This window comes from Notolabrus celidotus, chromosome 12, assembly GCF_009762535.1.
Source record: "Notolabrus celidotus isolate fNotCel1 chromosome 12, fNotCel1.pri, whole genome shotgun sequence".
Classification (NCBI taxonomy): domain Eukaryota; kingdom Metazoa; phylum Chordata; class Actinopteri; order Labriformes; family Labridae; genus Notolabrus; species Notolabrus celidotus.
The window spans coordinates 22,394,613-22,421,915 of NC_048283.1; the positions used below are offsets into that span (position 1 = coordinate 22,394,613).

The window sequence follows — 27,303 nt, forward strand, 5'->3', positions numbered from 1 at the left end:
GTCAGGAGAAATTAAGAAGTCCAGACTGACTGGATTCTTCAGAGGCCGGTTCTTCAAGTGCTCGTTCATTGGAGCAGACTTGGCGTACAGTGCAGCCTTTGACCTCTCAACCCTAACGAGCAGAGCTTTATTTCTTACATTGTGACTCACATTGTGCTCGCTCACTTGGCCTGTGGAACAGGAGGCCGGCTGCTGAGACTGTGGCCCCAAACAGGCCCCGACAAACACGCTCTGTGGTATGTGGGGACTCAACAACAGTTAAGTGGGACACAGCGAGACACCACACGTGGACGTTACAAAAGCAGCTCCATCTGAGAGTCACGGTGACCCGCACGGGTGAGCTTCTCCGTCTATCTGGAACAGTTTCTTTAGCTGCAGAAAGTCTCAGTGAAAACATTTCACAGGGAGGTCTGAGGATGATCCACGCCGACGCTTTACACAAGAGAAGGACAAGGCTTCGAGAATCAATGTCAACACTGAGCTGAAGGAAACAGAGAAGAGAGAATATCTATACAAAATATATCATTCATGTTTATATTAAACTGAAAACAAATCAAAGAGAACAAATAAGACGTTAAACTGAAACATGTTTATAAAAATATCAGATCATGTTAAATCTGAAGAAGAAACCTGTTTCAATCAGTACAGAGACATGTTTTCTGTTCATCAGCTCTTCTTTGAATGACACTCTGTAAACGTATGTGAACCCAGGAGAACAGGTTCTGAACTTTAAAGTGAAATGTTGTCCCATTCTTGCCTGGTAGAGGATTTCAGCAGCTCAACAGTTCAGGGTCTCCTTTCTCATATTTTTAGTTTCATGATGCTCCAAATGTTTTCAATGGGGGACGAGTCAGGACTGCAGGCAGGCCAGTTCAGCACCTGGACTCTTCTACTACAGAGCCATGCTGCTGTAATATGTGCAGAATGTGGTTTGGCGTTGTCTTGCTGAAATATGTAAGGTCTTCCTGAAGACGTCATTGTCTGGATGGCAGCATATGTTGCTCCTAAACCTGTATACATTGTTCAGCATTAATGGAGCCTTCAGTCAGGAGCCGTCGATCAGGCTGTGATTGGCTCTTGTGACCTCCTACACACCGCATTGGGTTGAAACTGGAAATAAGTGGTGTGACTCAAACATCAGGTTGGATTCGGCCTCAGTTCACAGAGCGTATGCCCGGCACCTTTCTGAGATGTGCTGAGGACTGACATGTCCATCCTTTCTGTTATGTTACAGCAGAGCGTTCACAGAGACTCAAAGAAACCTCCTGCTGGTTTTAAATTACTGATGCAGTCGACTGAGACTGAAGCAGGCCGGTGTGACGGTGTGCAGGTCAATGAGCTCTGAACCTGAACATGCTGTAGTTAATGTTGCACTATACGTCTGAGTCTTTATAAGAAGTGATGAAACAGAGGAGGTGAAGAGATTCCTCCTGTAAGCTGCAGCAGCACAGACACCTGCTCCTCCTCCTGCATCTCTGCAATCATCCTCTATCAGTTAGAGAAGTCAGCTCCATGCAGGCAGACTCAGCCCCTGATCATAGTTTCAATAATCTCTGTACCCGTCCTCAGTGACTGATGTTTCTTTTGAAGACCTTCAATCTAACACAGAGTCCTTTGTTAGCAAGCGCTCAGACAGGAGACGCTTCCTACTGATGGAGGCAGACTCTCAGCTCAGCTTCATCCTGTAGAAATCAGCATCAAGGCTGTACCAAGTGACTCAATCTGTTAGGTAACATTTCACTCCCTAACACATTCACCTTCAAGGATTCAACGATCCAACGATCCAACGATCCAACGATCCAATGATTCAAGTGTTCAAGGATTCAAGGATTCAAGGATTCAAGGATACATTACTGTCATTCTGCCCATGTAAACATGAAGGAATGAAATGTAGTCATCAGGTCTCGGTGTGATAAATAGAAACAGAGTGAGGTGAGTTATATCCTGCAGAAGAAATGAGGCAATATGGAGCTTTATTTTTATTATCAAACCAACGAAAAGTCAAAACAAGTTTAAAAACTGCAAGATAGCTTTAAATAATGTATCACTGTGGCTGTTTTTGTTGTTGCTGTTGTCTCTGTAGTTTTAACGGTGAAAACTATAGATTGCTCTTTAGCTTGTTGGCCAAATCCAGGCGTTGCTATAGAAATGGCAAGCTCCTGCCTGGAACCTCCTATTATCCAAACTGCCTCTCACTCTGTGTGTGTGTGTGTGTGTGTGTGTGTGTGTGTGTGTGTGTGTGTGTGTGTGTGTGTGTGTGTGTGTGTGTGTGTGTGTGCGTGTGTGTGTGCGTGTGTGTGTGCGTGTGTGCAGGATTTAATTGAACTCACAGGAAGCTGGACAAACATCAGCAGAGTGAATCCATGCAGGTCATACAGAAACATAAAGTAAACTCAGAGTTCATGATGAAGCAGCAGCAGCGCAGTATGTACTTCATGCACTGACTTCTTCTCTTCTTCCTTATTGTGAAATATAACCCTTTGTGCATGCTCAGGAGGAGGACAGGCAGAAGTGGAGATCAGGTTGTGTATATTAAGGGAACACTGACCTGGTGAGCAGGACGGTTTGTTGCACACATGCAGATCCAGAGAGAAGGCTAACGCTCCATGAGTTCACTTCATCGTCTCCTTCAGCTCACCGTGTTTCTCTGGAGTTTACCTCAGTCCCCCTCTCATGGTCGCCTCGTTCAGCTTGTAAGAAGCTGATAGTTTCGCTGTGAGGTAAAGTGTGAAGAGATAAATAGAGGATGGTTTCAGTGATGGTCTCAGGACTGAGGTGGACCCTTCCTTGTTTACCTGTCTGTCCTCCTGTTGACTCCTAATAAGGTGAGCTTCCTGCCTCTTCAGTCCGCAGCTTGTCAATCTGTCCTGCAGCCCTCCCCTCGGCAGGGACCAATACGTCTGTTTTAAAACACTTCTTATGCTTATCACCTTTATCTGAAGAAATCTGACAAAGAAAACATGAAACAGTGGAAACAGGGGCGCCACTTCGGCTCACCTGAAGAGGTGCTGCATGCACAGAAGATACAGTCCTGGTCCTGCTGGTCGGAGGATCAGTTCTCAGTCCAACATGATTCAGTGTATGACTCCTCCACTCTCCCCTCAGTTCTTATCCCTGAAGCTGTCCTGTCAATAAAAGCGTAAAACCCAAATGTTCATCTTTAACAAATAACCAAACCAGGAAAAGGAATCATGTCCTGATGTCAGCTTCGGGTCGTTCTGGTCTGGTTAGTTTCTCCTCTGTGTTGACAGAGTTGATATCAGAGGACGCTCTGAGTGGACACAGGCCATTACTCTATTTACAGTTCTGACTTCTCTTTCTTATTATGTGAGATATTTTTATTTGAATGTGGCCATAACTTTGTCATCTAACGTAACAAGTGAGACTATAACGATACGAGCCTCCCTCCAGGCTCCACAGTCTGTCACACAGGTATCTGAGAACTCAATAAACACAGCCGTCTGTAAGGAGCCTGTGACGGACTGACAGTTCAGCAGAGACCGGCAGAGAAGTGGGTTAGTTAATGAAAACAGGGGATTTGTGTCAGGTCAGGTTCAGGTTCAGGTTCAGGTGAAGACAACAAGGCCAGGGGTCTCATTTATATTTTATAAAAGAGTGCGTAGAATCCCTACTAAAAGAGTATGTACTCCAAAAACCCAGAAATGGCGTGTGCCATGCTTGGGAGCATTCTATCGAACAGCTCTGCTAATCTGCTGGCTCCCAGAATGCTGTTGACAAAGACCCATTATAGGTCTGAGAGCCAGTGTCATTGCCTACTACAGAGCCCAAACTTATCTGAACATCTAGTCTAGTCATCATATTGTCCTTCAGCTCTGCTGGCTTAAGGGTCACAAAACTTATTCATGAAAGTCACTAAACAGGAAGGGGGTCTCAATCTAAATTTCCTTGAGAGTCTGGGACAACATAGGTTTCTCCTTGACTTGTTTTACGTCAGTTACTTATTTTCCTATCAGATACTTCCCGGGTTAAAGAGTCAAATCAAACATTCACTTGCTTATCTCCCAGGCTCCACCTACTGCATGGTGAGACAACTTTAAGGTGCCTTAAAGTCGGTTGTTTGAACTGTAGGACTCTTTTCCTCCTCTCTGAAACATGCCTAACATTTTCATCCTGTTCTCTGAGAAAGTGGAAACATCCACACCAGTGACTCTCTCCTCAGCTTGTTGCAGCTGCTCTTCTTCTTCCTCTCTTAATGATGCATCACATCCCTCCCCTTGTTTATGTCTGAATGGGTTATTCAGTAAATGGAAGAAACTTTTATCAAACTGTAAAAATCAGAATAATTAATAAAGAATATTACACATACCAAGCATCCTTCATTAAAACCTTTAAGAGTAATAACTCAGTAAAATGTTGACATATGATGTGTGAAGTTTAGTTTGTGTACTTATCTCTGGATGTGAGAGCAGCTCATGATCTGTATCCTCCCTTTCTGCACACAGAGGTGTCTGCAGCTGTGTGATATCTAAAGGACTACATTTCCCAGGAAGCTGTAGCAGCGTCTGCAGTGAACGGCTGATGGGAGAAGTAGTTATATAAAACGACTCTGCAGAAGAAGGACCCTCCTCCTCCTCAGTGTGGCCACATTTCAATCATAGGCGGCTCATAAAGCACGCAACACGCGCGCAGCACGCAGCCTCCCGCACCACGCGCACCGGTAAAGCTCCTGCAACCCGCTCAGGTTCTGCTGCTCACTCACACCGTGGACACGTTAACGGAGAGCAAACATGGGAAAAGATGAGAGACCTAACTGGGACAACCCAATGCAGTTCGTGCTGGCGTGCGTGTCGTACGCGGTGGGTCTGGGGAACGTGTGGAGGTTCCCGTACCTGTGCCAGACGCACGGCGGAGGTAAGAGCTGCTTACATACCGGGCATGAACGAGATCTTCATAAAGTCTCATTAACAACTTAAATAAAGTGAGCACAGTCAGGAGCCTCTAGTGAGAATTTCAGAGGGTTTATAATATCATAATAATAAAGGATTTCATTCTTCAAGTTTAATAAAGAGTTATTCTCCAGAGAATAAATACACCTTTAATTTATATATCGACCCTGACTGAAAAACAGCTGATTAAGAAAAATAAACAATGACAATTATTAAAAAGTCAATGAGCTTTATAAAACACCTGATTTTATCAAGATGAAAAGTTTTAAATTTGTTTAACTGTAAATAATTTCAGCTTTATCTTCTCATTCTTGTCTCTTACATTTTAAACTCTGCTTTTGAATTCAGCTTGAAGCTTCAGATATATGAATAAGTGATCCTTGTGTTTTTCTCAGAGGTAAAGTAAGAATAAACCTGTAGTGTCTGACCGCTCTCTGTCTGTATCTGAGTTATTAAAGACAGGAGACATCAGGTCATCACATCCAAACAGGAAACAGACTTTAAATCATTGAGCTTTTACAGTAAACTTGTTGAAACGTCTGTTCCTGTTGTATTTCTGAGCTGTGTATCTCCACCTGTTTATGGTTAATGTTCTCTGAGTCAGAAGGGTTTTGTGGCGGTAAGTTTCCAAGTGAAACCTTATCACTGTGTTATCACAGAATGAGCTGTTGTTACAGTCCGCCGTCACTACTGACTGTTGAAAGCAGGTAGAGATCCTGACAGCAGGTCATAAACCAGGAAGTGAGCGGACACAGATTCAGTAGAAACGTTACGCAGCTTTCCTTCAGACAGTGACAGACGATGGAGAGTTTATGCATCAAACTGAAGATCTGCTCAGAGCCTGGAGCTGTTTCCAGTGTTACTAACTCTAATCCTGACAGGTCTGTTTATCCATTAACAGAGGCATCAAGTATACAGCTTCCAGTAGGACGCACCATAGATATGGATATACAATAAAACTCACCTACAACAATATATTGAAAGAAAGACAAGAAACAGAGCCTGATAGAGGATTTCAGCTGCTCAACAGTTCAGGGTCTCCTTTGTTGTATTTTTAGTTTCATGATGATCCAAATGTGTTAAATGGGGGACGAGTCAGGACTGCAGGCAGGACAGTTCAGCACCTGGACTCTTCTACTACAGAGCCATGCTGTTGTAATACGTGCAGAATGTGGTTTGGCGTTGTCTTGCTGAAATATGTAAGGTCTTCCTGAAAAAGGCATTGTCTGGATGGCAGCATATGTTGCTCCTAAACCTGTATATATTGTTCAGCATTAATGGATGTGTAAGTTACCCATGCCACGGACTCTTTTGATCCCCATATCATCAGGGATACTGGCTTTTAACTGTGAGCTGATAACAAGCCGGGTGGTCCCTCTTCTCTTTAGAGTGGAGGACACAGCGTCCATGACTTCCAAAAAGAATGTCAGATTTTGATTCATCAGACCACAGGTCAGTTTTCCACTTCCCCTCAGTCCATCTTAAACCAGCCCAGGTCCAGAGTAGTCTCTGTGGTTCTGGATCAGGTTAATATATGGTGTCCTCTTTGCATGGTTCAGTTTTAATCTGCATTTAAGGATGCAGTGATTTCCACTACAGAGTCATGTCTGTTTTTAATGTGGTGACTTCCACTACAGAGTCATGTCTGTTATTAATGCGGTGATCTCTGCTACAGAGTCATGATCTATTCGCATCTTGTTTTCATTAATGAGAATTCAAGTTTTGTCCCTGTGTGGATCTTTAAAGATATAGAAAGTAATTTTTAAAGCACAGGTAGGTTAGCAGCTGCTTTCTCAGGGATCTTCCTTTAATAGTAAACAGAGGTATGATTTGCTTGGATAGGAGATTTCAGATGTTGTTTTTGGATGAGTGCACGGATCACTGAACAAAGAGCAAACATCTCCTGTAATGACTGCAGGATGAGTCATGTGACCGGCTGTTTGAAAGGTTGGATTAGGTCAACAACTTGAACATCACCATGGTTCAATAACTCTGTGAACAGAGCTGTATGAATCTGCTTTCAATGCTTGTTCTATCAAACAGAGGAGGAGTCTGCGTCCCCAAAGCTTCAAAATGGGACTCTGAAGGCTTGCCTGAGTCAGTCCTGGATTTTGTCCTCTGATAGTCAGGGTGTGCTGTCAAAGTGAGGTGGTGTCAGGAGATCTGAGGTCTGCTCAGGGATGGTGGATCAGGGGTGGTGGTCTTGAGATGGATCAGAGATGGTGGTCTTGAGATGGATCAGGGTTGTTGGTCTTGAGATGGATCAGAGATGGTGGTCTTGAGATGGATCAGCGATGGCGGTCTTGAGATGGATCAGGGATGTTGGTCTTGAGATGAATCAGGGTTGTTGGTCTTGAGATGGATCAGGGATGGTGGTCTTGAGATGGATCAGAGATGGTGGCCTTGAGATGGATCAGGGGTGATGGTCTTGAGATGGATCATGGATGGTGGTCTTGAGATGGATCAGGGATGGTGGTCTTGAGATGGATCATGGATGGTGGTCTTGAGATGGATCAGGGGTGATGGTCTTGAGATGGATCATGGATGGTCTTGAGATGGATCTGGGATGGTGGTCTTGAGATAGATCAGAGATGGTGGTCTTGAGATAGATCAGAGATGGTGGTCTTGAGATAGATCAGAGATGGTGGTCTTGAGATGGATCTGGGATGGTGGTCTTGAGATAGATCAGAGATGGTGGTCTTGAGATGGATCAGATGTTTGAGGTGTTCAGCGTAGCTTGAAGCTATAATAGATCTGAATAACGTGGACCTGCTGTAGAGAAAGAGATCTAACCTTACAGACTGTTTATCTTTGATCTTCTCGTTTTGGATCACGTGTCCTCCCTCAGGTGGGTTCCTGATCCCGTACCTGATCATGCTGGTTCTGGAGGGTATTCCTTTATTCTACCTGGAGCTCGCCATCGGTCAGAAGATGAGTTTGGGCAGCATCGGGGCGTGGACTGCCATCAGCCCGTATTTAGGAGGAGTGGGTGAGTACAGACTGTATAATAAAATAATAAAATGAAATGTGTGGAATAAATAATATGAGGAAATTGAATGAACAGAGTGTGAGACTGTAAATAAGTGGTAAGTAAATATGATGACATTTAAAATAAGTAACACTAATGTTAAATAATAAATATTAGCATTTCACTTATTTGATCATTTATTTCTCAAAAAAATCAAATATGTAATAGTACATTTCAACTTTTTCTTTTGTAAATATTTTTCAACATTTCTTACTTTTTAATTTATTTAAATGTAATTTTTAGTTCTAAACAGGAAGACCCGCCCTCAGATGGTTGATTGACAGCTCGTTCATTAAGTTGTAAAGGAACTTAAGAAAAATAGGATCCAAAAAATGACTTTGTAAAAAAAAAAAAATAACACTCAAATTAAATTCTAAATAAATTCAACATTTACTTTTACAAAATAAGAAAAAAAACATTTTAAGTGAAGGTTTATTAACAGAAATGAACAGATGTATTATTTTATGGCCCTGCTCGGACTCGTATACTCTGTGAGCTCACATTTCCTCCCTGCACGTATTTCTGTTTGGATGTTTGAGTTGTTTTGCTTTGATTTCAATGAGTCTGTAACTGAGTGATGTGTCTCTGTTTATGAAACATTACTCTCAGTGCTGTCAGACAGACCAGGACTCAGAATGTGGATTTGGTTTTTCAGCATGAGCTTTGATTGTGGACTCATGTGGACTCAGAGGCATCCTATGTTTTTAATTTGATTTCATTGTTTTTGTCGTTCTCTGATTTCAGGTCTTGCTAGTGTTGTGACCTCCCTGTATCTGTGTCTGTATTACAACATCATCAATGCATGGAGCTTCTGGTACCTCTTTCATTCATTCCAAGTGAGCTGCCTGTTAAACCACGTTATGTTGAATACATCGGAAAATGTCAGGTCTCAGACATCTTACCTTTAACCCTGTTCTGTTCTCTCGTATGTCAGGCGGTGTTACCGTGGGCAGATTGTCCCGTCAATGCTAACCTGACTGGACCATTGGAGGAATGTGAACGTGCATCTCCCACCGAGTACTTCTTCTACAGAGAGACTCTGGACATTTCTTCTTCTATTGAGGAGAACGGAGGCATCCACATGGGCCAGGCTCTCTGCCTGGTGCTCGCCTGGATCATTACCTACCTGTTCATCGTACGAGGAGTCAAGTCCACGGGAAAGGTGAGACAGCAGCCAGAGGCTTTTAGGATCATACATCACAAACCACAGAAAACACAAGATAATACAACTCAGAGAGACAGAGATCACACACCTCTCTCTTGGTTGATATCGAACCACGTCTGAGCCAACGCCATGGCCAACAGAATACCTGCAATGACCAAAGAGAGGAGCAGACAGAAGCGTCACGGACTGGATGCTGCATACTTTAACAGCTCATGAAGATGGCAGCAAACGTAAACACAAACATACCCCAGGCCAGGTGGAATAACAAGGAAGAAAAGTACTTTAAAATCAGTCTTGATGTGTGTGATCAGTTTTTAAATTAAGATCTTTTTCAGAGCAGATGGCTTGCTGCTCTTCTGATATCACCTACATGTTTTTTTATCTATAGGTTTACAAAAGTCTGACAACAGCTTCTTCTCATAACATTTAACTTTATTCTTATAGCTTACAGTTTTTCACATTACTTTAATCTCATGAATTTGTTACTTAAATCTCTTAAATTTAAAACTTTTTTCTCATAGGTTCATGAATATTTTCTTTTTATCCACGACATCTCATTTTTATCTTTCCTAACATAGCTTCAATCCTTGGTTGTACAAACTCATAAGGGTGACAGTATTTAACCCTTTAGTTCATTAAATGTGCACATCCCTTATTTTCCCTCCCAGTGTGTGTTTTAAACCTTCTCCCATATTTGAACTTTGTCCCTGACTCCTCCGAATGGCTCCCTCTTCAGGTGGTGTACTTCACTGCGACGTTCCCCTACCTGGTCCTCTTCATCTACCTGATCAGAGGAGTCACTCTTCATGGAGCCCTTAACGGTGTCATCTACATGTTTACTCCAAAGGTAAGGATGGATCTGTTCACATTTGGACACATGGCATACAAGTTACCAACACACCGCTGGGACACTGTGGGGTTTTACATATATGTGAGTCTACATGTGTTTGTCTGCTTTTAGATGGAACAGCTGGCCAACCCCACCACATGGATCAATGCGGCCACTCAGATCTTTTTCTCACTGGGTTTGGGTTTCGGGTCGCTGATAGCATTTGCCAGCTACAACCAGTACAACAACAACTTTGAGCGGCAGGCCATCATCGTCTCCCTCATCAACAGCAGCACCTCCATCTTCGCCAGCATCGTCACCTTCTCCATCTATGGGTTCAAGGCCACCGTCAACTACGAGAACTGTCTGGAGAGGTGTGTGTGTGTGTGTGTGTGTGTGTGTGTGTGTGTGTGTGTGTGTGTGTGTGTGTGTGTGTGTGTGTGTGTGGATGCAAGTAGACGTAAACATACAGTACGTACCAAAGCCCTGGGATGTCATTGTGCCTCATGAGACAGCTGAAAGTCTTGATACAAAAGGAACAAAAATCAGGATAATTTTATTCAACACAGCTAAACTCAGGATCTCAGAGTCTGCAGGTAAATGATGTCAGATCAGGTCACAGAGTAAGTCTACCACTAGAAGAGCTAGCTCCAGAAGCCTTCAGTCCTCCTTCAGGTCATCATACCTGTGCTTTAACCAGACACAGCCTACATACAACTTTATCTTCTTTTTCTTTACTTTACTTTATCTTTATTTCTTTACCTCTTTATCTCTCTTCTTCCTTATTTCTTTATTATTTATTTTGGTGCCTTGGTCCACTGTATCCTGTAACCTCTTGAGTCCTCTGCCTCCCTCCTCCTCCTTCCACGACAGATTAACATGGACAGAAAAGGGTTATAACACCCTGAGCTGTCCCACCAGGCTCAAGAATCAGCTTAGCCATAGAACTTTATCTCCATATACTAGATCAATATACTGACAAACCACGCTGTGCTACCAGATGACATCATCACCTGTGCTCCTTCACATCCAGGTAGTAGAGCTTTAGAGCTTTATGGCAGCAGACATTAACCAGAGCTCCAGCTCCAGCTAGTGGAGGGGTCAACACTACAGCTTAGAACAGCTTAAACTGGCATTTCAGACCTACGATACTAAAAGTATTAATAATTTGTTTAACTGACTCGTAATTCTGGTGCCAGCTGACGAGGGCGACAACATTTAAACAATAAGTTGACAACATGTCCACATCCCCACTCCATCCCTCCAAAGTATGATAGAACTGCTGAGTGTCACATGGAAAATGTCCATGGTGCTGTGCTCATCAGTATTCAGGTTCTTCTGGTGACCTGACATTGAATCAGAAAGCCAAAGAAGCATTTTAAGAGTTGTGTCTTGTCTTTAGCTTGACTTGTTGGATACAGAAAAACTGAGACTCGGTGTATACAGATGGAGAGGAGCTCCACAGCTGAAGCGTGTCGTCTTATCAAGAGGCTGTGCAGCTGAAGGCTGGCACTTAATCATTATTTTTACAGCTATTTGTTTAATGAATAAAAAACTCTCTGCTGACCTCACCAAGTCCAAAGAGCTCGGTCAGTGGGGCAGTCTCTCATTAAACCACAGCCCGTGTGAGGGAGTCTGGCCAGGTGGACTCTGCCTTCTTCTCACTTTGAGCTGATCTTTAAACCCTGCAGGGGAGAACTAAACCTCTGTGGGGGGGGCTCTTTATGTGTTGTTGTTTGTATCCTCTGGGTCACCTGCAGGTTTTTAGTCTGGCAGTGCCGTGGCCTCCATTTAAGAGTTCTTCTTCTTCTTCCCACACACTGCTAAGGCGTTATGGATGTTACTCCTCCACCATTTCCCTTTAGTGTGTTCACTGAAGGAAAAGTTTGAGTTCATGATCTTTATTTATTATTTTGTTCCTTTTTGTTATTATTTACTGCTGAACACTGTTCGCCATGGCTGATGTATACGTCTAACTCGACACAGAGTCAATGTGTAGTAAAGGACCAAGCTCATATTCTGTATGAATATAGACCTTCCTCTTCATGTAATCTATCCTCCTCCTCCTACTGCAGCACGCGTGTGAAGCTCCTGAACGCCTTCAGTCTGTCAGAGGACTCCATCAACATTGACAACATCTTCGATGCGATCAAGAAGCTAAACGAGACGTATCCTCACCAGTTTGCTGAGCTGGGACTCGAGGAGGTTCCCTGTGACCTGAACAAGGAGCTTGACACAGTGAGTCCTTTACACATCCTAACAGTGAGACTGACTTTAACCGCTTATATCTACAGGTATCGATGTGCACATGCTGTCTTACTGAGGGAGCGAGTAAGGAAGAGAGAGAATTCTTCGCTTGCGTTCCTCCCCATTCTGCTCATCTGTATGTGAACAGATCTGAGCTCCGTCAGGATGAGAACACAGCTCTGTGCAGCAGAGACACAAGATGCTGACAGCTCATCTTCACACGCAAAACAAGAGCAAACTTCCGAGAGCTGCAAAGCTTCTTGGCTGAGTTTAAGCTGAAATATAATCTGCAGAATATTATTTATCAATCCCATGTTGAGATGGAGCAGATAGTGCTGTGAGCTGTTGATTTCTTGCAAGCCATCAGTTCGACAGTTGAGACCAGCATCTTCGGGATCATACTGCCTCCTCAGAGACAATTAGATAACGCTGAGACTGTCCATGTTTAATAGTCTTAAGTTCAGGTTCTGTTCCAGTCCTTATTGTCTTGCCTATGTCTTCTCTCTCAGGCTGTAGAGGGGACCGGTCTGGCCTTCATCGTTTACAGCGAGGCTATTAAAAACATGCCTCTTCCTCAGCTGTGGTCCGTGCTCTACTTCTTCATGCTCCTGCTGCTGGGGATGGGCAGCATGTTGGGCAACGTCACCGCCATCATCACCCCTCTACGAGACTTCAAGATATTTGCCCGCATGAGCATCGAGTTATTCAATGGTAAGATGTTTAGATGACTTATTCTGTGACAGTAAACATGACTCCAAAGGACTTTCAGCCCTTTTACACATGCATCAGTTTTTATTCACGCGTCCCTCACTGCGAACCACCACACCTCTGTGGCTGTGTTTGTTTTCTTCTTTCTTCTTTCTTCTTCAGTCAGCTCGCTTCCTGTTTGGCTATCTTTTTGTAAATATTGAACGTGTTTAATTTTTGTGATTTCAAATCAGTGCAGCCTAGACGTGCTTCATAACAGTTTAGAGGAAGTAAAATGATTCTGAACATCCCTCACACCACAGGAACACCTGAGAAGGTAAAAATCAGGACTCTGCAGACTTGTGTCAGGGGGGGGATCAGGCCTAAAATCATCCAGATTATTTTGTAAGGTCTCTACATCTTAAATGAAAGATATTTCTATCCAAATGAATACTTTCCTTTAGTTGAGCTCCTACTCAGAGTTTGTAATGCCTTCAGAGCCTGAAGACATCCTCCTCTCTCTCCTCAGGGATCACTGCTCTGCCCCAAAGAAAATAATCTGACTTTTAGGGGAAAGAAACGTTTCGGTCTTCAGCCTGAGTCTGAAGAAATCACTGACTCTTTTTATTGTTGTTTTCGTGTGATGCTCACAGAATCCACAATGAAGGGCTGTCTTGTTTTCCTGCGAGTTCACCGGTGAATGTCTATCCATGAGGAATTACTGATGTTCATTTTGTATTTATGAGACGTTACTGTTCCTGAACCAGATTCAAAAGGCTCCCTCCCCCTGTTCAGATGTTAGAAGAAGAAGAAAGAAGAAACATACTTTATTAATCCCCATGGGGGAAATTAAATTTTTTCACTCGTGTTGTTTTTCGGTCATGCTACATGCACAGATTTTTTGGTATATATACATACAATCATGCACTCACACATATATTGGATATGCACTTTGGGAGAGATGTCAGAGTGAGGATACTGCCATCAACCAGCGCACCCCGAACAGTTGGGGGTTCGATGCCTTGCTTCAAGATCCTGCTCACCACGTACAAATCCCTCAATAACCTGGCCCCCCCATACCTCACTGACCTTCTCCGGTACTACCACCCCTCCCGCCGTCTCCGATCCTCTGACTCCAACCTCCTCACTCCCATCACTAAATCCAAGCACCGTACCTTGGGGGACCGGGCCTTTGTCATAGCCGCCCCCACCCTCTGGAACTCTCTCCCCCCACACATCCGTGCTTCTGACTCACTCCTTTCATTTAAGAAACAGTTAAAAACTTACCTTTTCAAACAGGCATTCCCCACACATAAATTTTTCCACCTCTTCCCTTGTCGTCTGCTTGTCTTGTATGTCTTTATTTGTATTTATTTATTTATTTGTAAAGCGTCTTTGAGTTATTTAAAAGCGCTATATAAAAAAAACTTAGGTATTAAGGGCACCTCGGCAGTGTCCAGGCAAGTGAACCGGCACCTCTCCAGCCACCAGTCCACTTAGCCATGATTTGTCCTACAGTACAGAAACAGTCAGGGGATGAAGGTTAAAGATGGAGGAGTCTATGTGGAGCTGACTCATGCAGCTGGACACTGTTTACAGAGGAATGTGTACTTCAACAGATGCTCTGTGTTCCTCGTGAACATTGTTCAAAGAGTGACCCCAAATGTTTCCTTCTATTCATATTTTCTAAGTTTAGACCAACAACCTTCGCCAATAGAGAGGTTAGCCTTTATAGATTGACCGTACCTATAGAGCACTTTCTCCAGTCAGGCAGGCCAGTTCAGCACCTGGACTCTTTTACTACAGAGCCATGCTCTTGTACTACATGCAGAATGTGGTTTGGCATTGTCTTGCTGAAATATGTTAAGTCTTCCTGAAGACGTCATTGTCTGGATGGCAGCATATGTTGCTCCTAAACCTGTATATATTGTTCAGCGTTAATGGAGCCTTCCCTGATGTGGAAGCTACCCATGCCTTGGACTTTTATGATCCCTGTAACATCAAGAATGCTGGCTTTGAACTGGGAGCTGATAACAGATTGTTCTAGCATTACACAATGTCGACCATTCCAATTAATTTGAAATGTGTTGTTGCATCAAATCTAAAATGAGGAGATATTTTCCATAAAACGGGAACATTTTTCAGTTTCAACATTTCATATTTTTTCTTTGCTCTAATTAAATATACTTTTTAATGATTTGCAAACCATACAAATCTTTTTTTATCAACATGTGTCCAAACTCTTATGGGGTAGGAGTTGTGTAAACAGAGTGTAGTCTGCTGCAGTGTTGAATCTGTTTCTATGCAGTGAACACTTAAAGGTGACATATCATGCAAAATCGACTTTTCAATGGTTCTCTACAAACCCCCCGAAAATGAAAAAAATCCATTCTGCCCCTGTTCTGATTTCTCCACCTTTCTGTAAATGTGTGCTGAAACGAGCCGTTTCAGTTTTCAATGTTTTTCATACGTCATAACACCATCCGGCCTGTAACGGAAGTCAGAGCTCAGAGCTTGTTCATGCCTGTATAAACTACAGCTCAACTCCTCCTCCGTTTTTCATTCCCTGCACACATGTGTGCTAACAAGGAGCTTAGGAGGGAGGCATGCTAGTTGCAGACAATCTTAATAAACACAAAGGCCGGTTTTACTCCCCACGTCTGCAGATTTGAAGATCTAGTGGATGATTTTTATTTTTCATGGAAAAGTGCTAGCGCTAGTTAGCATAGCCACATAGCTACATGTTGGTAGCTTTGTACGAAGACACATCGACATACTGACAAATAAAATGACAAGAAACACTAAATCTGCGACTAATCGTTCAGAAAGGTCCTGCTGCAGGCGCCTCTCCGTCAGGATCAGATTCTGGATCAAATTCAGAGGGTTAAAGTAAAGTGGGTCTGTGAGCAGCCGTGTATATTCAGCCAACATGTAAACATTAGATCAACGTGCTGGAGAGCCGAGGCCACATCCACTTCCTGAGGGGGCTTGGTCAGAGGGAAAACAGACCGTTCTGAGCAGGGCTCAGGTAAACATTAGATCAACGTGCTGGACAGCGGGGGCGTGGTCAGAGAGCTTATTCTTATTTAAAGGCACAGACACAGAAAACAGACCGTTCTGAGCAGGGCTGAAAAAGAGGGGTTTACAGGCATGCCAAAATCTGATTTCAAAGTGTTTTTTTGAGCAATAAACTTCAAAGACATGTTTTGGGGACCTCTTAGACCAATATATTTTGATGAAAAAGAGCATGATATGTCACCTTTAAACATACTGATTATAATAAACATGTATCTGACTCTTCACAGGTATAGTGTGTGTTTTCTGTCTGTTGGTTGGTCTCGGTTTCACCACAACATCAGGGAACTACTGGTTCATCATGTTCAATGACTACGGAGCAACTTTCTCGCTGCTCTTCGTCGTCCTCATCGAGGTCATCAGCGTCAGCTACATCTACGGACTTAAAAGGTTTGTGTGTTATACGACAAAACAAACTAAATACCATAACACTACTAAATCAAACCAGAGTTATAGAGAGTAAAGAATAAGAAATGTCCTCACTGATAGAGTTCTAAATGATTCAGGGTTTAAATGTTGTTATCTTCTGGTTTAAGATTTGAAAAAGATATAGAAGACATGCTGGGTCATCGTCCTAACTGGTACTGGAAGATCATGTGGAAAGTAGTCAGCCCCCTTCTCCTCATCGCTCTCTTCATCTTCTACATCATCAACTACATCCAGGGAGGAACCCCCACCTACCAGGCCTGGGACAAACACACGGTGAGCTTGGCTTTCTGATACTGATGTTTCACTGCACTGTTTCTCAATCTGGTGATGTAGAGGGCAGGTCTGCTCTGCTCCTCCTGAAGTCCAGGATCAGTTCTTTGGTTTTTGTGATGTTCATTGTGAGGTTGTTTACTGAACACCACGCAGACAGTCTCCTCCTGAGATGAGCCCGATCATTATTGTGTCATCTGCCAACTTGATGATGGTGTTCGAGAGATGGGTCGGTGTACAGTTGTGTGGTGTACAGTTGAAAGTGTACAGAAGTGGACTCAGTACACAACATTGTGGGGAACCAGTGCTGAGTGTGATGGTGGGGGAGAGGTGAGGGCCAAGTCTGACAGACTCTTGGCAGTTTGTCAGGAAGTCCTTGATCCAGGTGCAGATGAGGGTGGAGAGGCCTAGGTGAGAGAGTTTCTCACAAGATGTCCGGGATGATGGTGTTGAAAGCTGAGCTGTAGTCTATGAAGAGCATTCTCACATAGCTCCCCTGGTGTTCCAGGTGGCTCAGCGCAGTGTGGAGAGCTTTGCAGATGGCGTCCTCTGTGGATCGGTTTGCTCTGTACGCAAACTGATGCGGGTCGAAGGTGGGAGGTAGACGGTCTCTGATGTGCTGGGAGACCAGCCTCTCAAAACACTTCATGATTACAGGTGTGAGTGCCACTGGCCTGTAATCATCGAGACTGTTGATGGCTGCCTTTTTGGAGACGGGGATGATGGTGGCTGTTTTGAGGCATGATGGGATGGTGGCTTGTGACAGGGAAAGGTTGAAGATCCTTGTGAAGACCCAAGTCAGCTGATCAGCACAAGCCTTGAGTACCTTTCCATGTACTCTGCCAGGGCCATCAGCTTTCCTGGGGTTTACTGACCTCAGCACACGTCTCACTTCATGTTCTTCCACAGTCAGTGTGTCAGTACTGGAGGCTAGTGGAAGTCCAGTGATTGTTAGGGGCCTTTCAGTCTCAAAGCAGGCAAAGAAGTTGTTGGGTTCCTCTGCCAGCAAGGCATCGGCGCTACCAGTCACATGGTTGTTGCCTCTGTAGTTAGTGATGTGCTGTATTCCCTGCCACATCTTCCTCAGGTTGTTGTCTGTGAAGTGGTCCTCAATTCTCCTCTTGTAGGCAGTCTTGCAAAAGACTTCGCATGACTTCTTTTTCTTTAAGAGAGGTCATGAAGAGGATTTCACTCATGAACCGAGAAATGTTTGTTAACATGTGCTGTAAAGTTCAACACTTTGAATGGAGCTCTATGAGGACTGACTCACTTTTGGAGACGACCTCTAGTGGACACCTGAGGAACTGTGTTTTTTTGTACTTTCACGGTGGCTTCACTTTTCATCACTGGTTAAAAGTAACTGATAACATGTGTTACAGTATCACTGGGGAAAGTCAAACCACGACATGTTTACTTTGGCTTTACCTAACTCAGTACTCCAACACTGAAGGACCATAAACACAGCAGGTGAATCAGCTGACAGGGACTTTACAAGGCTGTGCTCAGACATAACTCTTTTCTAACACTTGAAGAAATAGCTCAGTTATGATTTTCCAGCACCATAAAGAGCAAAGGTCATTAGGTCAGCCTTAATGTTCTGCAACAGAAAGTCCCCTCCAGGCAATATGATTACAGAGACATGACCTGAGGTTAAACAAGACGACAACGGCGTTGGACTTGAAAACTGGTCAAGAGGATTTAATTGTTTAAAGAAGCTTTTTATTGGTAGTCTGATAATAAATCACATCGAAGCAAAAGTCTGCATAGACACAGTGAAAGACTCATCTCATCTATGCTTAAAGATGAAACCAAGTTTAATGATCTGCATACAACATTTATAGATGTTAATGTTATACGTCTCCTTGTATCTACCCCAACTGACTTCTCTTTTTCAAGCCAGAAGTGACCACCAAGAGGGTGGGCCAAGAGGAGTGAGGAATTACCTGAGTTATCTTTCACTGGTAGTGCGAGCTAGCTTTATAGTCAGGGTGTATTATCTGAAGAGGGCCTGAAAGACTGAGACCATAAAGTCTTTAATAAACCATTCACTAAAGAAAATATTTCGCAATGTGGACTCTTTCCTCTCATCACGTCACAATCATGGATGTTAAGAGAACAGTGCTGGGCTATGAAGTAAATCAATCTTTGTGGAGTGCTGGATTGATTGAAAAGACTCCTCCACAGAAACTTCTGAAATGTTGATCAGTTGAAGAGCATAGGGTATGTCATGTGTTATTTTACCTTCACTTTAACCATGCCTGTTGTGTTCTCAGGGTAAGTCAGTGGTGAAGGAGTATCCGGTCTTTGGTCAGCTGTTTATCGGGCTGCTGCTGGCGTCATCGGTCAGCTGTGTTCCCCTCACAGCTCTGTACGTGTTCTGCAGGAAGAGGAAACATGGGAAACATCATCAGCAGAAGAGGCAGCGAACAGTCAGCACAGTATCTGCTTAATGACACAGACTAACTCCTGAACATCACCTGCCTTCATAGACTCTCCTCATCCTCCAGCTGAGAGCAGAAATCATCCATTACACAGAGGAGACTTTATCAGTGGTCATTTCTCGTCTTTACATTTTCTACTTCTTTAAAAAGAGTAACTATTTTCTCTGAAGGCATCAGCACAAAGTTTCTTTCAGTCTTCACTTCTAAGCCAGATTCCATACAACACTCGGCCTTATCTGCACATATTCAGTTGTGTAATCAATCACTGGTTCACAATGTTTTGGAACTGCTGTTTCACCCTGCAGCAGTGACACAGGCTGAAAGGACTGCAACGTAATCCTTGAGGGCGATGGGAGGGACGAGCAAGGGAGCTATGGTTTCAATCTAGAATCTAAATATTCTCATTTCTACACACGGTATCTTCTGGATTTACGCTCTCTCTTTAATAAAAAGGTCCATCTCTGTTGCTCCAAGGGACAAAAACAAGAACTGTTAGTGTTCTCACTTTGATCCATCAAGGGTGATGTTGCAGACGTTACAGCCTGTTCACCTGCAGCAGGAGGAAGAAAACAAGCAGTGCATTTACAAAACGTTTTGTACTTTTAGTCATTTTAACCCCGAATATTTCAAACAGGGCTCGGTTTAATAATACTGGAGATCCCATGTAGTAAATGTGAGATGTGTTTTAGTGTACTAGCACCTATAGTGTAGTCCAGTATGTGATGCTAGTTGACTCAGTGGTCATAGCATGATGAATGTATGTAGATATGTAGTTTACTCAGTGAGTAATGAGATGTATAGGATGTTAGTAATTGTTGAAGTGTTTGAACCTTTTCTCTTTTGTGGGGCGAGCTAATTCAGGGTCAAATTAAGATTGTAAATAAACAAAAACCTAAAATAGGATTACAGTCCAGCAGCAGCGGATTAGAGACGGTCCAGCACCAGCAGAGAGGTTCCTGCAGCTCACCTGTTTTTAGCTTTAAATGTGAAAACTGGAGGAGTTTACATCTCCTGGACCACATCATGTCGCTTGGTTTTTGATGTTTGAAATATCTGAGCACCGTGCTGTAAAATAAATCAATGTTTTTAGTCTCTGACATAACGGACGAATAAAAGTTTTAGCTCTTCTTGATAATGTGAGAACAGTTTGTACGGAGCTGTGTGATAAGCGGGTTTCTATGTGTGCTCTTTGTAAGAAGAATGTACAAATTATCAGTTTGTCCTAAATATGAAGTATTTTTGATAACTACTTTTATATCTGTTTGAAAGGAGCTGAATCTGCCGTCAGACGTCTTCTGTGCCAAATAAACGTTTTGATACTGGAATGTTTTCCTCGCACAAACTTAAAAACTGTAAAATGTGTAAATGCTGTAAATATTTTCTTCTTCCAATGATTCAAACATTAAAATGTTTATCAGCCAAATCTGATGTCAGAAACTACCTTAAAACTAGTTCAGTGTTCATTAAACTCAAATCAGATGTCATTAACATGTAACGTGTCATGATGGAAATGTTTTAGCTTTTTATTTTCAGTGATCCATTTTTTATTAAAGAAACGTTGTTGTTCAAAGAAATCTGTCTGTTTTATGTCTTTAGATTTAAAGGTTGAAAAACTATCAGGTCTCATTCTGTGGTCAGTGAGATCAGTTAAACCTCTCTGAACACAGAGAGAGTTCCTGTCAGACCTAACTGAGGGTCGCAGGAAGCTGAAGGTGTAGACTATGCTAAGCTAGGCTAATTCTCTGAGAAATGAAGGAAGAAATTGAAACAGCTCTGTTCTCTTTCAGAGCATCTCTGAAGTATGGTTGTTAATGCACAGGCCCAGGTGGACAACACAGACGTGACGTATAATGATGATATAATGATTCTTATCGCTGCCGTGCACCTGATTTTTCACTTTCACTCAGATGCCCCACATCATATTGACGTCACACATTTCAAAACATGCTGATTCCAGACCGTCAGTCAAGAAGAAACTACATTTCTGATTTGCACAGTAGTTTTGGTAAACAGCTGCAGCTGAAGAACCAGCAGTCTTCTCTTTAAAGACACAGTTCAGGTTTTTACGGTGAGTTTCTGAAGTGAGAGAAATTCCCTGATGTCTTGCAGGTCCGACCTGTGGCCGCTCACCCAGCAGGCCTCTCTCCTCCTGCTCACTGAGGCTAATCTGAACCGGCATCTTAATCTTGTTGTTTCCTCGTCACAGCAAACACGCCGGGAAAACATTCAGGTAGAAAGAGTGCTGAAATCCTTAACATGAGACAAAGAATTAACACCTACAAGGATTAAAACTACGCTGAACAACGAGCAGTCAAAAGTTTATGTTGGTACTCTGTAAGCACATGTGTGAGTGCAGATAAACAAGGTACATAAAGTTATTCACAGTGAATATAACACCATGTATAGGGTTTGTGGATATTTCATGCATTAGGCAACAATTTCACAACTGGACAATCGTTGAGTGTTTAGTTTGGGGACCTCATAGTTTCTCTTTTTGCAGACGATACGATTATTTTAGCTTCAAACTGTGACTTTCATCAGACTCTGAGGCAGCCTGCAGTAAAGCTGTCTAAATGATTGCCTGTATATAAGATGGAAGACATGACAGCTCACCAAAGGTGAATTCATAACCTTAAGAGCCCCCCTCTGCTGACTGTCTACAGTTTAGGTGATAAGCCCTGCCTCTTTCATGTTAACAGATGGGACATGGGTCAAAGTGTGAAATCAAACACAGGTCAGATAAATGTTTGTCAAACATGGTTTCTGTCATTTTATAGTTAGGTTGATTCATGAAGTTCAGGTGAGGAGTTACCTGCACCTCCTCATTTCTCTGCTGAATCCTGAATAAAGTATAAATATACTGGCTGTGACTATTTTTAGCTTGCAGGTCGACCAGAGAGCAGATGAGCGATGCTAAACGATGCTAGGCCCGATGTTCCCTGCAAGCTGAGGAGAAGGAGGCAAGGACGACGTGCTAGTATTGAGGTGCAAGCTAAAAAATATGACGTCGACCTGTCCTTCCAACCATGGTTATGGGGACTGTAAGATCTATTTACGATAAGGTGGACGAGCTAACCCAGCACCTGAGGGAATACTGGCAGAGTAGCATCATGCTAACAGAGCTAACACCGGACACGAACGCCACATTGGAAGGATTTCACCTGCTGTAGGCGGACAGGATACAAGAGAGTAAGACTGAACTAACTGGTGAAGAAGGCCTGCTCAGCCCTGGACCCTGTAGAGGTGGTGGCTGACAGGAGAATTATGGCCAAGCTGTCGTCTCTTATGAACATTTTTCCTATTCTTGTTAAATTCTTGTACTGTACACCTTCTTTTTTGCTGCTGTAACTCCATGAATTCCCCCATTGTGGGACTATTAAAGGAGTATCTTATCTTATCTTATCTTATCTTTTCTTATTGTTGAGTTGTCATTGTGGTGTGATCGGTAAGCCACGCCCTTAAGGTCATCCAAGTCATCAGTTTAATATCTGCGACTCCTTCTGCTTCTTATTACAATATGATAACCAGCTGGATAAAAAGGCTGAGGTAGTCATTGTTTCACGCACAGTTTAGACGATCCACAGGGTACAAAGGAAATTAAAATGTCCGTCGACTCATAAAATAACAAAAATTTGACCTGACTCAGATAAAAACAAGGCTCAGAGACCGTAAACCAACAATAAAATAATAAACAGGGGAAACACTTTGGTGCACAGTAACCTGTCAGACCAAGGCTGTTCAAAGTACTGCTCTCATTACTCCCCGTCTAATCTGATAAATAACTCAGGTGCTAACATAACACCGGCTGATAAAGAGATTACTACAGTAAACACAGTTTCAGCCCACTGAAGGAGCAAACTCAGAAACAACGTTACACAACACACTCCGATATATTCAGAGGAATCGCTCAGGTGCTGTTTATCACCTGTTTCAGAAAAAAACCTGAACCCTGAGCTGATTCACCCTCACACGGAGAGTTTACCATTTTTACAGAAAGAGAAGAAACTGCTGCAATGACGAAAGAGAGAGTGAGAGAGAGAAAGAGAGAGAGAGAAGCAGTGAGGGAGGACCCTAACCTATTGCACCTAACATTTATTTAGATGCAATCCAGGTTGAAAAAGTGAGCTTGGTAGCAGCTCTATGTTAAATACAGAAGAATGATAGAGTCTACGAGATTTGATGTAGTCCACCATGAGCCATGTTGGTGAGGTTGGTGATGTTGGTGATGTTGGTAACTGGTGACGTTGGTGACGTTGTTGACGGTGATGTTGGTGATGGTGATGTTGGTGATGGTGACGTTGGTGACGTTGGTGACGTTGGTGACGTTGGTGACGTTGGTGATGTTGGTGACGTTGGTGACGTTGGTGACGTTGGTGACATGAGGCTTGTTAATATTGCTGCTGAGGAAGATTTCACCTTCATGTTCCTCTGCTCAGGTAATACCTGTTTGACACTGCAGTTTCTGCCTCACAGTCCGGCCATAATTCCACCTTTGAGCATTTCAGGCTCCAGTTTTTATTGACACCTTATCACAAAAGTATCAGCTCATCGGTGTTGAGGAGACTGAGTCATGCAATTTATTGGTCCTTCACGTTTTACATATCATAGAAACTTTTCATCAAGGATAACTTTAAAGACCGACAGGTGTTTGCCTTTAGTTTTACAACAAACCACATTCACGTCACGGAACACCTTAACAAACACACACCTCCCAACGATCTCAATCCTCTTTGAATTCCTGACCGTGGTGAAAGCAGCGTTTGTTTCTGGATCCCTGACGCTGAGTAAACACCTTCAGATCTACCACAGCTCAGGACCAATAATCTGCATCTCTCTGCAATGAGCCCGCTCAGCTGCCAACACGTGACCATAGGAAAGATAACAATGCACTTTATAACAGTCATAATAATCACAGTCTGCAGATCAATGTTGAAAAGACAGTAGTGGGAAAGTATTTCCACCAACTATTTAGGAAACAGAAATTATTTTGACAAGAGATTTGAATCTAGATTTGTCTTCATCATTTTCAGAAAGTTGTGGTTGATTTTGTTTGTTTTTTAGTCTTTGTCTCTCGTTTTGTTTGAGTCTAAATGAAGTCAGTGTTTATGTTTATCTAAATGTACCTGCTGAATTCAACTGTCAGTGAATGGAGCATGGCATGCTAATGGCTAACAGGTTTTCTGATGAGTTTTGCTGCCTTGTTGAAAAATGCTACCGTAGCTCGATATCAGAGGCCTGTTTCCACAAAGAGCACTGAGTTTTGTGAACTTTAAATTCAGAGAGATATATTCAGGCCATCATCTTCATCATCATCATCATCATCATCAAGGAGGCAAGGACAAGGTGCTTGTATTGAGGTGCAAGCTAAGAAAAGACGACATCGACCTGTCCTTCCACCCACCGTTATGGGGAATGTAAGATCTATCTTTGATAAGGTGGACAAGCTAACCCAGCACCAGAGGGAATACTGGCAGAGTAGCATCATGCTAACAGAGCATTGGAAAGATTTCACCTGCTGTGGGCGGACAGGATACAGGAGAGCAAGACTGAACAAACGGGTGAAGAAGGCCAGCTCAGTCCTGGACCCTGTGGAGGTGGTGGCTGACAGGAGAATTATGGCCAATCTGTCGTCTTTGATGAACATTTTTTCCTTTATATATTCTTGTTAAATTCTTGTACTGTACACCTTCTTGTTTGCTGCTGTAACTCCATGAATCTCCCCATTGGGGAATGAATAAAGGATTATCTTATCTTATCTTATCTTATCTTATCTTATCATCATCACCATCATCATTTACCTGGGCAGACCCTGCAGGGTGCTTCGTCTTCAGGTGGCTTCATGTTCACAGGCTTCATTAATTTCAGAGTCCAGGGTGTCGTGCAAGAAGCCAGCACGAAGTGACCTATGAAAAGAGAACATTTCATATCTTAAACTATGAATAACATTAATCTGTGAGGAGGTGGGGACCTCTGCTGGTCACTTTAGGTAACAGTGTGTTAAAGGACAACAGGCTGATAGTTTATAAATAAAATAATACCAAACACCAGGTTGTCAGTTTATCATTTATGGTATCTTACATTTAAGCGTCCCAGTGAGCACCACGCAGGATTTCATTGAGGTTAAAAACAGAGTGAAGTCATGCCTTAGTGTTCAAGTGACTAAACTACTGTTACATCATCGTGTCAGAAACATATTTTTATCTCATAATTTTTATAAATTTTTATATTTATTTTGAGGTACCCTGAGTTTAGACCTGTTGTATGAACTGTTATGTAACTAACTTTGAAAAACTAGGACACAACGGCGGTGAGGATGTCCCCTCTTTATGACTGTAACACTAAAGCTGATGTGAGGACAACATGTCGCTGAATGCTGAAACAGGCAAACAGAGAAACACAACTTTAATTACATCATGTGTTTTTACAGACTCAGGTCAGCAGAGGTCACACTGACTGTAAACACTGGTGGTTAAGTAACGTACAGTCAGACAGGTGGACCCTCTTACAGAGGCTAAAGGACTGTAGTGTGGTCTGATGATGTGATCAGGAAAAAGAAAGCTGACACTCTGATTGATCAGTTATTCTTGTGTCTGATACGTAAAGATAATGTATGGTGCGCTAGCTGTGCAGAAACCCAACACAGCGAACAAGACCCTGACAGGAAACAGAGGGGCCAACTCACTAAGCATTATCCTGATTATTACACAACTACTTAATAAATCAATAACTTACATCAAATATTGATAAGGACATGTTGGACACTTTAGCAATTTATGAAAATGTTATAATTTCTCTGTTAAAATAAGTCTGTTAAACTCACAGTTTGAGCCGTGTTTATAGCAGGGGTTCCCAAACTTTTCAACCCGTGACTCCCAAAATATTGGTGCCAAAGACTTGCAACCCCCACTCTCCCTCAAAGTGATTTAATGTAGCTTAAGTAAGCTGGTCTGCAGAAAATAAGCCTACCTATATGAGCATGCGGCTGTGTTTATGCTGAATTAACCTACTGCTACGGATGCTTTTGATAATTAACTGCTCACTAACCCTAAACTTAGGAGTCATCTGGCAAAAAGAAAGGCAGAAAACTCATTACATTTTCCATTTTCAAGGTTTCATTTTAAGTTTAGCATCTATTTCTGTCCATATTTTTATTATAATGGGTAAAATGTACTATTTATAAATCATTAAACAAAACAACGACATTCTGGAAGACATCTCACGACCCCGCATTTGTGTCTCGCGACCCCCCCAAGGGAATCTCGACCAACATTTTGGGAACCCCTGGTCTATAACAACAGCTTCTCAAAATGTGCTAGCTTACCTGTTATCACATTAAACTTTAAGGTTCTTATAATGAGCTAGCGTAGCTGTGACATTAAACTGTATGGTTCGTATAATGAGCTAGTGTAGCTGGTGTTACATTAAACTGTATGGTTCTTATAAAGAGCTACTGTAGCTGTTGTTACATTTAACTTTAAAGTTCTTGTAATGAGCTCGCAAAGCTGTTGTTACTAGTGATGGGAATTTAGGCTCTTTTTAGAGAGCCGGTTCTTTTGGCTCGGCTCACTACAAAGAGTCGGCTCTTTCGGCTCCCAAGTGGCTCCTCAGATTTTTTCTTGTTTGAATGACTGTATTACCTAAAATAATGTTAAATTATATGTCAAATGACTTACTAATGTAAAAAACATACATTATGTCAAATGTTAACCATTTAAAAGGCTTTATTTTTATTCTCAACATGGAGCAGAGTGTTACAGAAATTAAATTATAAAGTACAAACAAGACTCATCTCAATTAGACAAAAAGGTCCAATCTCTGATGTCTGTATATTATTTATAAACTTTGAAACACCTTCATAAACAGCAGGTTCCCTTCACTGTCTTTATTCTTCCAACTGCACTGATGGAGAAACAGTTGTAATGTCCATGACCTGGATGACTGAGAACCTTCACAGACAGATCTAATGTGCCTTTGCAGGTTTTTTGTAGAACCTAATTGATGACATTTTCATCTCACACAGTCTACACTCTGCCTTTGAACTATCTCTGCCATTGAAATGCGTCCACAGTTTACTGCGTTTCCTGCAGTCACTCGTTTTCTCACCTTTCCAGCGCGTTCTCTGTGTCGCGCACGTTCTTCCTCTCGTCTCCCTCCTGTTGGTGTGCTCACTGTGCTGTGTGTGTCTGGAACCCCTCCCCTCCCCGTTCTGCTCAATGTAGACACGT

General features: G+C 42.6%; 1 protein-coding gene and 2 long non-coding RNA genes across 4 annotated transcripts; 1 reads left to right on the forward strand and 2 right to left on the reverse strand.

Annotated features, from left to right (window-relative positions):
* Positions 1-2,299: 2,299 nt before the first annotated feature.
* LOC117822329 lies at positions 2,300-3,187 on the reverse strand. The gene is made up of 3 exons (XR_004633157.1): positions 2,998-3,187; positions 2,796-2,900; positions 2,300-2,713 (listed from the first exon to the last, which is right to left on the reverse strand). It is a non-coding gene; the product is annotated as an uncharacterized LOC117822329 (long non-coding RNA).
* A 1,433-nt stretch (positions 3,188-4,620) lies between these two features.
* LOC117822327 (sodium- and chloride-dependent transporter XTRP3A-like) lies at positions 4,621-20,645 on the forward strand. The gene is made up of 11 exons (XM_034697003.1): positions 4,621-4,872; positions 7,756-7,896; positions 8,680-8,771; positions 8,870-9,097; positions 9,837-9,947; positions 10,062-10,303; positions 12,005-12,167; positions 12,686-12,887; positions 16,169-16,328; positions 16,475-16,640; positions 18,911-20,645. Exons 1-11 carry the CDS (start codon positions 4,749-4,751, stop codon positions 19,085-19,087), a joined length of 1,806 nt encoding a protein of 601 aa, XP_034552894.1. The 5' UTR covers positions 4,621-4,748; the 3' UTR covers positions 19,088-20,645.
* LOC117822328 lies at positions 18,375-27,242 on the reverse strand. 2 transcript variants are annotated; one of them, XR_004633155.1, is made up of 3 exons: positions 27,182-27,242; positions 24,877-24,981; positions 18,375-19,014 (listed from the first exon to the last, which is right to left on the reverse strand). It is a non-coding gene; the product is annotated as an uncharacterized LOC117822328 (long non-coding RNA). The 2 variants fall into 2 exon arrangements; XR_004633156.1 differs by lacking the exon at positions 27,182-27,242 and adding an exon at positions 26,400-26,539.
* Between the last annotated feature and the right edge of the window lie 61 nt (positions 27,243-27,303).

Coding starts and splice junctions, on each gene's coding strand:
- LOC117822327 (XM_034697003.1), top strand. CDS start 4,749: ATGGGAAAAGATGAGAGACCTAACTGGGACAACCCAATGCAGTTCGTG. Junction 16,329..16,474: donor TACATCTACGGACTTAAAAG/GTTTGTGTGTTA, acceptor TTCTGGTTTAAG/ATTTGAAAAAGATATAGAAG. Junction 16,641..18,910: donor AGGCCTGGGACAAACACACG/GTGAGCTTGGCT, acceptor TTGTGTTCTCAG/GGTAAGTCAGTGGTGAAGGA.